This window comes from Cucurbita moschata, unplaced genomic scaffold, assembly GCF_002738365.1.
Source record: "Cucurbita moschata cultivar Rifu unplaced genomic scaffold, Cmos_1.0 Cmo_Scf00002, whole genome shotgun sequence".
Lineage (NCBI taxonomy): Eukaryota > Viridiplantae > Streptophyta > Magnoliopsida > Cucurbitales > Cucurbitaceae > Cucurbita > Cucurbita moschata.
In genome coordinates this window covers 4,345,348-4,357,311 of record NW_019268518.1, presented here as the reverse complement: position 1 = coordinate 4,357,311, position 11,964 = coordinate 4,345,348, and the positions used below count along the sequence as shown (strand labels likewise).

The 11,964-nt window shown below is 39.8% G+C and overlaps 1 protein-coding gene across 1 annotated transcript in view; it reads left to right on the top strand.

Annotated features, from left to right (window-relative positions):
• The window catches only part of LOC111460588, an 11,658-nt gene extending 3,053 nt beyond the window's left edge, over positions 1–8,605 (top strand). Inside the window, exons 4-8 of the mRNA XM_023103781.1 lie at positions 512–712; positions 801–1,964; positions 5,212–6,108; positions 7,048–7,218; positions 7,291–8,605. Of these exons, the coding sequence (XP_022959549.1) occupies positions 512–712; positions 801–1,964; positions 5,212–6,108; positions 7,048–7,218; positions 7,291–8,462 (3,605 nt within the window). The 3' untranslated portion in view covers positions 8,463–8,605. The remainder of the gene's footprint in view (positions 1–511; positions 713–800; positions 1,965–5,211; positions 6,109–7,047; positions 7,219–7,290) is intronic.
• The last annotated feature ends 3,359 nt before the right edge of the window (positions 8,606–11,964 follow it).

Genomic DNA, 11,964 nt, shown 5'->3' with positions numbered 1-11,964 from the left:
CCCTAGCAAACGCTTGTTAAAACCATTAGGCTGACAGCTATACGTAACGGACCAAAACGGACAATATCAGTGGACTTGGGCGGTTACAAATTGTATTAGCATTAGACATCAGACAGTGTACCAGCGAGGACGCTGGCCCCCAAGGGGGTGGATTGTGAGATTCCACATCGGTTGGAGAGTGGAACAAAACATTTCTTATAAGGTTGTAGAAACCTCTCTCCAGCACACACGTTTTAAAACCGTGAGACTAACGGCGATACGTCTAATGGGTCAAAACCGACAATATCAATAGGCTTGGGCTGTTACATATAGTATCAAAGCTAAACACCAAACGGAATGCCAATAAAAAAGCTAGCCTCTAAGCAAGTGGATTACGAGATCCCACATCGGTTGTAGAGGGGAACAAAACATTCCCTATAAGGTTGTGGAAACCTCTCCGTAGCAAACTCGTCGTAATGAGCCAAAACAGACAATATCTGGTTAGGCAATTTATGGATGATTTTAAAATAAGTTTTATTAGGATTATTTGAACCCTTTTTAGATGTGGATGAATGCACGTATCCATGGCTGAATGACTGTGAGCACAAGAACAAGTGTTCTAACACCGAAGGAAACTATACCTGTCATTGTCCCAAGAACTTCCATGGAGATGGAAGAAAAGGCGGAAAAGGTTGCACCAAAAATTCCACCTCTTCCATTCCTATCATCATTGGTGAGTTTTTATATGTTCTTCATCCATGTTGTTCTTCACCCATGTTTTTCACTATAATATACTAAACAACAATACAAATAAAATGCAGGAATTGGGTTAGGCCTCGCAGTTCTACTAATTGCCACCACAACCATATACTTATGCTACAAAAAGTTGAAGTTCATCAAACAAAAACAGCGCTTTTTCCACAAAAACGGAGGCTTTGTGCTTCAACGACAGCTTTCTCAATGCAATTCACCTAAAGACATCGTAAGAATCTTCAGCCAAGAAGAGTTGGAGAAGGCCACCAACAACTACGCCAAAGACACCATTGCTGGCAAAGGTGGCTACGGTACCGTTTACAAAGGTGTCTTGGACGATGGACTCACCGTTGCAATCAAGAAATCAAAATTCATGGACGAATCCCAAACATCCCAATTCATCAATGAAGTCGTTGTTCTTTCCCAAATCAACCATCGAAACGTGGTCAAGCTCTTAGGGTGCTGTTTAGAGACCCAAGTCCCATTGTTGGTGTACGAGTTCGTCACCAACGGCACCCTCTTCGATCATATCCATGACACTACCAAACACGTCCCTCTTTCTTGGGAAGCTCGGTTGAGAATCGCTTCGGAAACAGCTGGTGTCATTTCGTATTTGCATTCTTCAGCTTCTATTCCCATCATCCATAGAGATATCAAGACCACCAACGTACTTTTAGACGATAATTACACTGCAAAGGTTTCTGATTTTGGTGCTTCCAAGTTGGTTCCTAAGGATCACACTCAGCTAACCACGCTCGTGCAAGGGACTCTTGGGTACTTAGACCCTGAGTATTTATTGACGAGCGAGTTAACTGAGAAGAGTGATGTGTATAGCTTTGGAATTGTGCTTCTGGAACTTATAACGGGAAAGAAAGCGGTGAGGTTTGATGGGCCGGAAGAAGATCGAAACCTAGCCATGTATGTCCTTTGTGCAATAAAAGAAGACCGTTTTGAAGAAGTGGTGGAGAAGGGAATGGTGAGTGAGGCAAACATGGAGCAAATAAAGGAAGCGGCTAAGCTAGCAAGAGAGTGTGTAAGAATCAAAGGGGAGGAGAGGCCGAGCATGAAGGAAGTGGCTATGGAGTTGGAGGCGCTGCGAGCAACGAAGGGTGAGCATTCATGGGCCAATGTTAGGTTATCCGCCGCACAAGAGTCGAGCCCATTTGTTGAGGGTGGAAGTATGGGCGCTGTGGATGATAGCATAAAGCTGGAATTGCCACATGTCGAACATGGTAGATGATCTTATCATAAATGTTTTTATTTAATGCAGTTGAAGTAGTCACTTTTTCCTTTCTTAATTTAGAACTCGTGTCTTAATCTTGTTCAGCAATTTTCAGTAGAACAAAATAAAGCTGTAAATATCATGTGTGTTTGGTTGGAAAGAGGAGTGAAAGTATTCCTTTTGTAATAGTGTGAAAATCTTAAAGTATTCCTTTTATAATAGTGTGAAAACCACTCTCTCGTAAACGCGTTTTAAAATTGTGATGTTAATGACGATATGTAATGGGTTAAAACGGACAATATCTACTAATGGTGAGTTATGCTGCTACAAATGGTATTAGAGCTAGTCATTGGATGGCGTGAGGCACTGGTTGGAGAAGGGTTAGAGTCTTTTCATAGTAGATGAGTTTTAAAATTTTGAGGCTGACGGTGATTGTAACAGGCCTAAGTGGACAATATCTGCTAGCAGTGGGCTTGGGTTGTTACTGTGATATCCCACATTGGTTTGGGAGGAGAACGAAACACCCTTTATAAAGGTGTGGAAACCTTTCCCTAGTGACGAGTTTTAAAGCTTTGAGGGGAAGTCTGAAAGAGAAAGTCCAAAGAGAATAATATCTGCTAGCAGTGGGCCTAGGTGTGTTAAAATGATGTTTTATATGCTTTTAGCTGTGTTAGAAAGGAGGATGAGCTATTGTGATCCGTGCAACGAGTGACTGATGGATGTTATCTCCCCGTTGAACTTGTTTGCTTGATGTGTGCATGATATAGTATGTGTTAGCTTTAGATGTTTGATTGTGTGTTCTCCCTATAGAGTGTGTTTATCTATACAAAGCTAGGATGTGAGAGTTAGGTTAGCTAGACGATGACCTAGGTCATGAAACATTTATTAGACTGAGCACTTTAGGGTCGTGAACGGCGGTCAGAGGGTTTAGACTCTAGTGCTCCCAGACCAAGAAAGACTCGAGGAGTTAAAAAAGAACAGCCCAGAGTCAGTGCAACGAGTGACTCATGGATGTTATCTCCCCGTTGAACTTGTTTGCTTGATGTGTGCATGATATAGTATGTGTTAGCTTTAGATGTTTGATTGTGTGTTCTCCCTATAGAGCGTGTTTATCTACACAAAGCTAGGATGTGAGAGTTAGGTTAGCTAGACGATGACCTAGGTCATGAAACATTTATTAGACTGAGCACTTTAGGGTCGTGAACGGCGGTCAGAGAGTTTAGACTCTAGTGCTCCCAGACCAAGAAAGACTCGAGGAGTTAAAAAAGAACAGCCTAGAGTTAGAAGCGCGTTACGCCACCTAACCACCCTAAGACCCAATAGACCTCTTCAACTCCCAAATATCACCTAGGCAAAGTTTAAATTATGGTTTACCTGCTTAGGTGATCGATAAGAAAATCTCCCTAGCAAAGCGTGCACGAGGGAGCATAGCTGAGATTAGAGCACTACAGCTAGTGCAGTTTACATGTTGACCCAGATCAATACGTTTCCAGCAGACCTTGCACCCCAGGATCGTGAGCGATCAGAGGTTTAGACCTATGTGCACTCAGAGAATGGTTTGGCCCGAGGAGCTAACCTCGAATGTCCTGGAAACGAGAGATGAGATTTAAACTACCTAAAAGCCCCTAAGAACCTCGTAGGTCTCTACAATGACAAAAAAATGACCAAAGTAGCTCATCAGGCTATAACAATGTGAAAAGTGTCACCAGGTTTTCCACTACATTTTTCGCTCTGGTACCATACTTTTGAGACTCTACTCCGATTTCTATACCGTGGAGCTAGGCGTCGCCGGTTAGGGTAGCGGGACATGTGCCCAACCCAGTGGAAATGACCAGGGGTCTCTTGAACATGACCCTTGTGCTGTAAACCCATCCTTGAGCGGGGGAGCGGGGGACCACGTAGGTTGACCTAGTAGCTGACCGACACATGGAGAATCGCTTCCCCCAAACTATAGCGACTTTATGGTCTCGTGGGAGAGTTCATCAACTAACCCCCATGGATGATGTTCCACTTTTTATTCAGATTCAGATCCAGTCATACTGTCTCGCAACTTATGAGGTCGCGCCTCAACTTAGGACATTGATCATTCACTACATAAGCAAGGCAAGCAACCGAAGTTGTAGAAAAGAAAGATTGAAAAACTGGTACAAAACCCTAGGGGTACACTTCAGTTCAAAGACCCGCTTGGAACGTTGGGGTACCCAATTGCTCATATACTATTGGAACCTAGGCCCGAACTTCCTAGAGCCCAAAGTAAAGCACGTGATACTTACCAGGTTAAGGATGCGATGATAGCCTACAAGTAGGTTGCTTACTGAGTAATTTTATACTCTCTCCTTTCCTCTTTCTTTTTCAAGTGTTGGCAGGCTACCGATTAAGGTGGAGGAGCTTTCGAAAGATAGAAAATAGATATCATAACTTCCTCTACACCCCTACAAGACTTTCCTTCGGGTCATTTCGTCATAATGTGATCAACAATTTTTCACACAAATAGATATCGTAAGATAGAAAAACCGTAAACATATCTCTAATCTATACCCTTCATCCAATATAGTTTCTTACTCATTATCATGCCTCAAACTTTTTTTCTTTCTGTGGAAACCAAAGCTATGTGATTCATATCGTGCCTCAAATTATTTAAAAAAAAAACATTTTTAAAGTAGCACACCTAAATTGACTTTAATGTCCTCATCAAATAGGACCCACAAAAGAAAAAAAAAACATTGCTTTGTCTTTTGTTCTTAAAATTTGGCGATCATCGTGATGAAGCTTAGAACGATTTTCAAAATATCTCGTACTAAGAGAGATGATGATGTTATTTACGTATAAATTCATGATCTTTCTCTTAATTAATTCATATAGAACTACTCCTCACAATAATTCTCAACCATACTCAGTGAAAACTTCAAATACAAGCCAAAAATACCAAAGAAAAATTCAAAAATGGGAATTTACCCAACTAAATCAATATGATTAATATAGTCTCAATTCCATTATACCCTCAAGAAAGAAAAAGAACACATACAGACCTCCCACAAAACACATTAAAAGATTCAAACAATGAAAAACATCATTTTCTCAAATTTCATAACACTCAACTCTTTGTTAATCTCAATATGGTTACTTGCACACCATTTGTAGCCATTAAGTACTGTCTATTACTTACTTTTTACGACACCCTTTTCCATGCATTACACGCTTCACCACATGCTTAGTGGAATGCCCACACACCCACTTTCTGCAATGAACTCTTTCACATCTTTACAATTTATACACACCAACAACACCCATTTGTCCTCTCATGGTGATGAAGATGAAACCCATCATGGCATTCTTGGTGATGATGAACATAGCCATATTATCAACACCCTTGGCCGTGGCAGCATCTCAAGCCTTACCCGGGTGTGAAGAACGGTGTGGCGACGTGCACATTCCATATCCATTCGGCATCAAAGAAGGGTGCTATCTCAATCAAAATTTCTCGATCGCTTGCGACAAAACCGATCGCAACGGACCTCCAAAGGCGTTTCTAATGCATACCAATATTAGTGTTATGAATATATTTACCAACGGTGAGCTTCACGTGTTGCAGCCGATAGTGCGAAATTGTTATAGCGACGGAGGTAGTTATTTAGATATGAACGATTCGTATCTTTCTGTGCCGGACATGTACCCACTTTCTCGTTCCAAAAATAAGTTCATTACCATTGGGTGCAATCATGTTGGGTTAATCTTGGGGGATTACTTAGGGGGTGACTTTGAAAGTGGGTGTATTTCGATGTGTACAAAGAAAAGTAGTGTAGCTGATGGGTCGTGTTCTGGGAGTGGGTGCTGTCAGTTGGAGATTCCAAAAGGGTTAACCAATTTGAGATTGGCGGTGGGTGAGTTGTTGAATTACACTGAAATACCGAAATTGAGTCCCTGTGGGTATGCTTTTATAATTGAAGCTGAGAGGTTCCGGTTTTTGTCAAGTTATATTGATAAGTTTGAAGACGAGAAAGTTGTGGTTGTGCTTAGTTGGGGCATTAGAAACGAATTAAAGTTTGAATGTGGATCAAACACCGCAAGGATTAGTATCTTTAATGGAACTCAATATGGTTGCCAATGCTTGGATGGTTACGAGGGGAATCCATATCTCCGTCACGGATGCCAAGATAACGCCTTATTTATCTTTCGAGTTATGTGAGATCTTAAATTGGTTGGAGAGAAGAAATAAGCATTCCTGGTAAGGGTGTGGAAATCTCTCTCTAGTTAACCCGTTTTAAAACTGTGAGGCTGACGGTAATACGTAACGGGCTAAAACGGATAATATCTGTTAACGGTGGGTTTGGGCATGGGCTGTTACAAATTGTATCAGAGCTAGACACCGGACGGTGTGCTAGCGAGACCTCACATCGGTTGGAAAGGGGAATGAAGCATTCCTTATAAGGGTGTGGAAACCTCTCCCTAGCAAACGCATTTTAAAACCGTGAGACTGACGGCGATACGTAACGGGCCAAAACGGACAATATTGGTGGGTTTTGGCTGTTACAAATGGTATCAGGGCCAGACACCAGATAGTGTGCGAACAAGGACGTTGGCCTCCAAGGAGGTAGATTATGAGATCCCACGTCGGTTGGAGAGGAGAACGAATCATTTCTTGTAAGGTTGTGGAAACCTCTCCCTAGTAGACACGTTTTAAAACCGTGAGACTGACGACAATACATAACAGGTCAAAATGGACAATATTTGCTAGAGGTGGGCTTAGGCTGTTACAAATGGTTAGACGGTGTGCCAGCGAGCGAGGACGCTGGCCCCCAAGAGGGTGAATTGTGAGATCCACAAGGGGAACGAAACATTTCTTGTAAGAGTGTGGATTGTGAGATCCCATATCAGTTGAAGAATAAAACAAATCATTCCTTACAAGGGCGTGGAAACCTCTTCCTAGTAGATGTATTTTAAAACCGTGAGGCTGACAGTCATATGTAACGGACTAAAACGGACAATATCTATTAGTGATAGGCTTAGACTGTTATACATTTAGCCGTTAATGATTTTAAAATAAGTTTTATTAGGATTTGTAACCTAACTGCTCAATTTGGAACCCTTTTTAGATGTGAATGAATGCAAGTATGGATGGCTGAATGACTGTATGCACAAGGCCAAGTGTATTAACACTGAAGGAAACTATACCTGTCGTTGTCCTAAGAACTTCCATGGAGATGGAAGAAAAGGCGGAGAAGGTTGCACCAAAAATTCCACCTCTTCCATTCCTATCATCATTGGTGAGTTTTTATATGTTCTTCACCCATGTTTTTCCCTATAATATACTAAACAACAATACAATTAAAATGCAGGAATTGGGTTAGGCCTCGTAGTTCTACTAATTGCCATCACAACCATATACTTATGCTATAAAAAGTTGAAGTTCATCAAACAAAAACAGCGTTTTTTCCACAAAAACGGAGGCTTTGTGCTTCAACGACAGCTTTCTCAATGCAATTCACCTAAAGACATCGTAAGAATCTTCAGCCAAGAAGAGTTGGAGAAGGCCACCAACAACTACGCCAAAGACACCATTGCTGGCAAAGGTGGCTACGGTACCGTTTACAAAGGTGTCTTGGACGATGGACTCACCGTTGCAATCAAGAAATCAAAATTCATGGACGAATCCCAAACATCCCAATTCATCAATGAAGTCGTTGTTCTTTCCCAAATCAACCATCGAAACGTGGTCAAGCTCTTAGGGTGCTGTTTAGAGACCCAAGTCCCATTGTTGGTGTACGAGTTCGTCACCAACGGCACCCTCTTCGATCACATCCATGACACTACCAAACGCGTCCCTCTTTCTTGGGAAGCTCGCTTGAGAATCGCTTCGGAAACAGCCGGTGTCATTTCGTATTTGCATTCTTCGGCTTCTATTCCCATCATCCATAGAGATATCAAGACCACCAACGTACTTTTAGACGATAATTACACTGCAAAGGTGTCTGATTTTGGTGCTTCCAAGTTGGTTCCTATGGATCAAACTCAGCTAACTACGCTCGTGCAAGGGACTCTCGGGTACTTAGACCCTGAGTACTTATTGACGAGCGAGTTAACTGAGAAGAGTGATGTGTATAGCTTTGGAATTGTGCTTCTGGAGCTTATAACGGGGAAGAAAGCGGTGAGGTTTGATGGGCCGGAAGAAGATCGAAATCTAGCCATGTATGTCCTTTGTGCAATGAAAGAAGACCGTTTTGAAGAAGTGGTGGATAAGGGAATGGTGAGTGAGGCCAACTTTGAGCAAATAAAAGAAGTGGCTAAGCTAGCGAAAGAGTGTGTGAGAATCAAAGGGGACGAGAGGCCGGACATGAAGGAAGTGGCTATGGAGTTGGAGGCGCTGCGAGCAACGAAGGGTGAGCATTCATGGGCCAATGTTAGGTTATCCGCCGCACAAGAGTCGAGCCCATTTGTTGAGAGTGGAAGTATGGGCGCTGTGGATGATAGCATAAAGCTGGAATTGCCACATGTCGAACATGGTAGATGATCTTATCAGAAATGCTTTTATTTAGTGCACTTGAAGTAGTCACTTTTTCCTTTCTTAATTTAGATCTCGTGTCTTAATTTTGTCCAGCAGTTTTCAGTAGAACAAAATAAAGCTTGTAAATATGGTTAAGATAAATGTCGTGATCAGTTGGGAAGATAAATAAAGTATTCCTTATAAAAGTGTGAAACTCTTTCTTTAGTATATGCATTTTAAAATCGTAAAATTGATGACACTACGTAATCGGTCAAAGTGAACAATTTCTACTAGCGGTGGGTTGAGCTGTTACAAATGGTATTAGAGTTAACTATCGAACGGTACGAGGCATTGGTTGGAATAAGGTTAGAGACCATTTTCATAGTAGATGTGTTTTAAGTTGTGAGGCTGACGGCGATATGTAACGGGCCAAAGTGGACATTATCTACTAACGGTGGACTTGGGTTGTTACAAATGGTATTAGAGTTAGACACCGAGCAATGTACCAGCAAGGACATTGGGCTCCCAAGGAAGTAGATGGTGAAATCCAACATCAATTAGAAAAGAGAACGAAACATTCTTTACAAAAGTGTAAAAACTTCACCCTTGTACTACATTTTAAAATTGTGAGGCTAACAATAATATGGGCCAAAATAGACAATGTCTACTAGCGGTGGGTTTGAGTTGTTTCAAATGGTATCAGAGTTATTCATCGGACAGTGCAAGACACTAGTCGAAGTAGGGTTAGACCCTTTCCATAGTAGACGCATTTTAAAACCGTAGGCTGATGATGATACGTAATGAACCAAAACGAACAATATCAAGTAACGATGAACTTGGATTATGGACTATTACAAGCAACAAATTCAAATTTAAGTTCCATTTCTCCTCCCTAATGATCAACCAAAGCTTTCATTTGAGAGGGAACCAAATTCAAAAAACTTGGCGACAAGTAAAAGAAAAAAGAGAAGAGAGAGGAAAGAACATTAAACAAAATAAAGCTTCCACTTCTCCAACAACTTTCCCTTTATATGTTCAAACATTCATCCTTCCCATTTTGGTGCAATTTGAAGACAACCCACAAATCAAAATGGGATGTTGCATTAGCAAATGCAAACCCAAGACCATCAAACGACAACCTCGTTTTGATCTCAACAACCTTGTCCGACACAAGCTCGCTGTCATTCCTCAACCGCCTCCATTAACATCAGCAGCACCTCCTCCTCTCTCTCTTAATAACAAAATCTCTCCTTATCCTCCTTCCCCTTCTTCCATCTCTTCTTCAACTACAACAATCCCCTCTTTCTCACCTTCAACTTCACGTTCCCTAATTTTCTCCGATGACTACTTGGGGTCGTCTTATAAGCATAACTCTCCCCTCCTTCGCGTCAATTCCCTTAAACCTAACCCCTTTTCGTCGCCCATGAAGCCCGTTTCCCCGGTGATCCGCCATTTTCCACAGCAACCGTCTCCCCAAAGGGTGTCGAGATCAAAAACCCTAAAGAGAGCCCGGCCTTCACCTCCGTCGCCAGTTCGGCAAAAGAGCTTGAGGAAGGAGGAAGACCTCCTTCGCCGTCGCCAAGTAGGCGGTCGAACGGAGAGAAATGCCGAGTGGCTCTGACTATCTTCACACAGCCGATCTTAAAAGTCAATCAGTATATTGAATCATGGGTTGATTTCTCAATCTCCCCTTCTCTTCATCTATTGTATTTTTTTTTTTTTTTCTTAAAACTCATGTATGTTTGTTACTCGAAAATTGGGGGAAAAAAACGTTATTTCTAAGTTTTAATTATTAAGTCTTTCTAAGCTCACGAAAGTATTATACCATTAGGATTTTTATGATTAGTGTTTTTACACATTTATTATAGAGAGTCTATACTCATAATATTCATATTCACGAGCAACCTTGATTGATTACAATTGAGATAGCTCTTTCAGCCTTAAATTTTATACTGAATAAATTTATTTTGTTTTTCTTGAATAATTGGAAATAAATAGGTAAATAAAAAAAAACATTATTTCCCTCCAAAACCTAAAATTAAAAAGCATGAACCAAAGTAATTAACCTCTTTTAATGTAAGATCAGTAGAGCCACCAATTTCACACATAAAAATTGTTATTTGTTAAAATAATAATAATAAATAAATAATGTTTAAAAAAGTAGTCGAAATGGAATAGAAAACTAAAAGTAAATGTCGTACGTTGACTACCGACATGACAAAATTCCCGCCATTTATGGGAGATGTACGGACAGTATCTTTGTTGGAAAATAAAATAATAACAAATCATTCGAAAATGAGGTAACCAATCACTGTCGTCAAACGGCAGCCGTCAACCATCTTTCACGTGGGATTGTCCGTATTCGATCCAAACCCATTTTTTCTTGGTTTCTTTATAAATAAATAAATAAATTTGTGCCCTGAATTCAAGGACGAAACAGGGGCCCACAATCAACGTGTCTTTGACGGTTGAACACTTTATTTATTTATTTTAATTACAAATTTAAATTTATTTCACCAAGTTAAAAATGTCACCATTCGGCCCAACCCAAAATAAGCCAAGGGTCCAATGGAAGCTCTAACTTGGGCCCAGGCCCATTTTCTTCAGGAACCAAAATTGACGAGTGTTATCCCGAGCCCACTCTTAATGGGCCATCAAGACCCGAACCGAACCGTTGCCTGATTAATTAATTATTATATATTTTTTATAACTAGACATTAATATCGTCCCTAACTTCAAAAATCATCTGCGTAAATAATAATAATAAATATTTAATTTTTCTTTTATTTTTCTTTTCCAGTCCAAAATTAACTTTCAAAATAAAAATAAATACCATAAATAATTAAATGAGGGATAACATTTGAATTACTAATAGAAAATTAAAATAAACCCAGCCGCTTGTGACGTCATGTGGTCTGACGTCACCATTAGGAATAATTAAAAGTTTTGAGCAGCTTTGATTTTAAGGCGATAATCCCCACCTTATTTATTTATTTATTCATTCCTTTTTTTCTTTTTGGAGTTTTATTTATTTATTCAAAACCTCTTTTATTTTTTAAAAATATATAAATAAAACATCTATTTCTTAAATCAGAAATTAATTAAATTAATATAATAATATCTTTTAATTTATCAGATTTTCTTATAAAGATCCACTCATTATTATTATTAAATTTGATCCTAAGTTATAATTAATAATAACTAAACCATTATTAAAATGGATAAATCCATAAAAATAAAAAATTAAATGACTTTGGTCTGTGTAGGGGCCCACTCAATCGTAGGAAACACAAACGACCAAAACATTTTTGTCATTACCTTTTATTATTCCTATTCCTATTCATGTTTAATTTTAACTTTAATTGGACCCTAAACATCGAATATTTTTTTTGTCTAATCGCAAATGGGTTATATCATAATTATTGGATCAAGCTGGATTTGAACTAACATAGGCATATTGTCAACGAATTTACCGTTCGTTTTCATTAATAATTGGAGGTTTGTATGAACTAATTAACTAATTATTGAA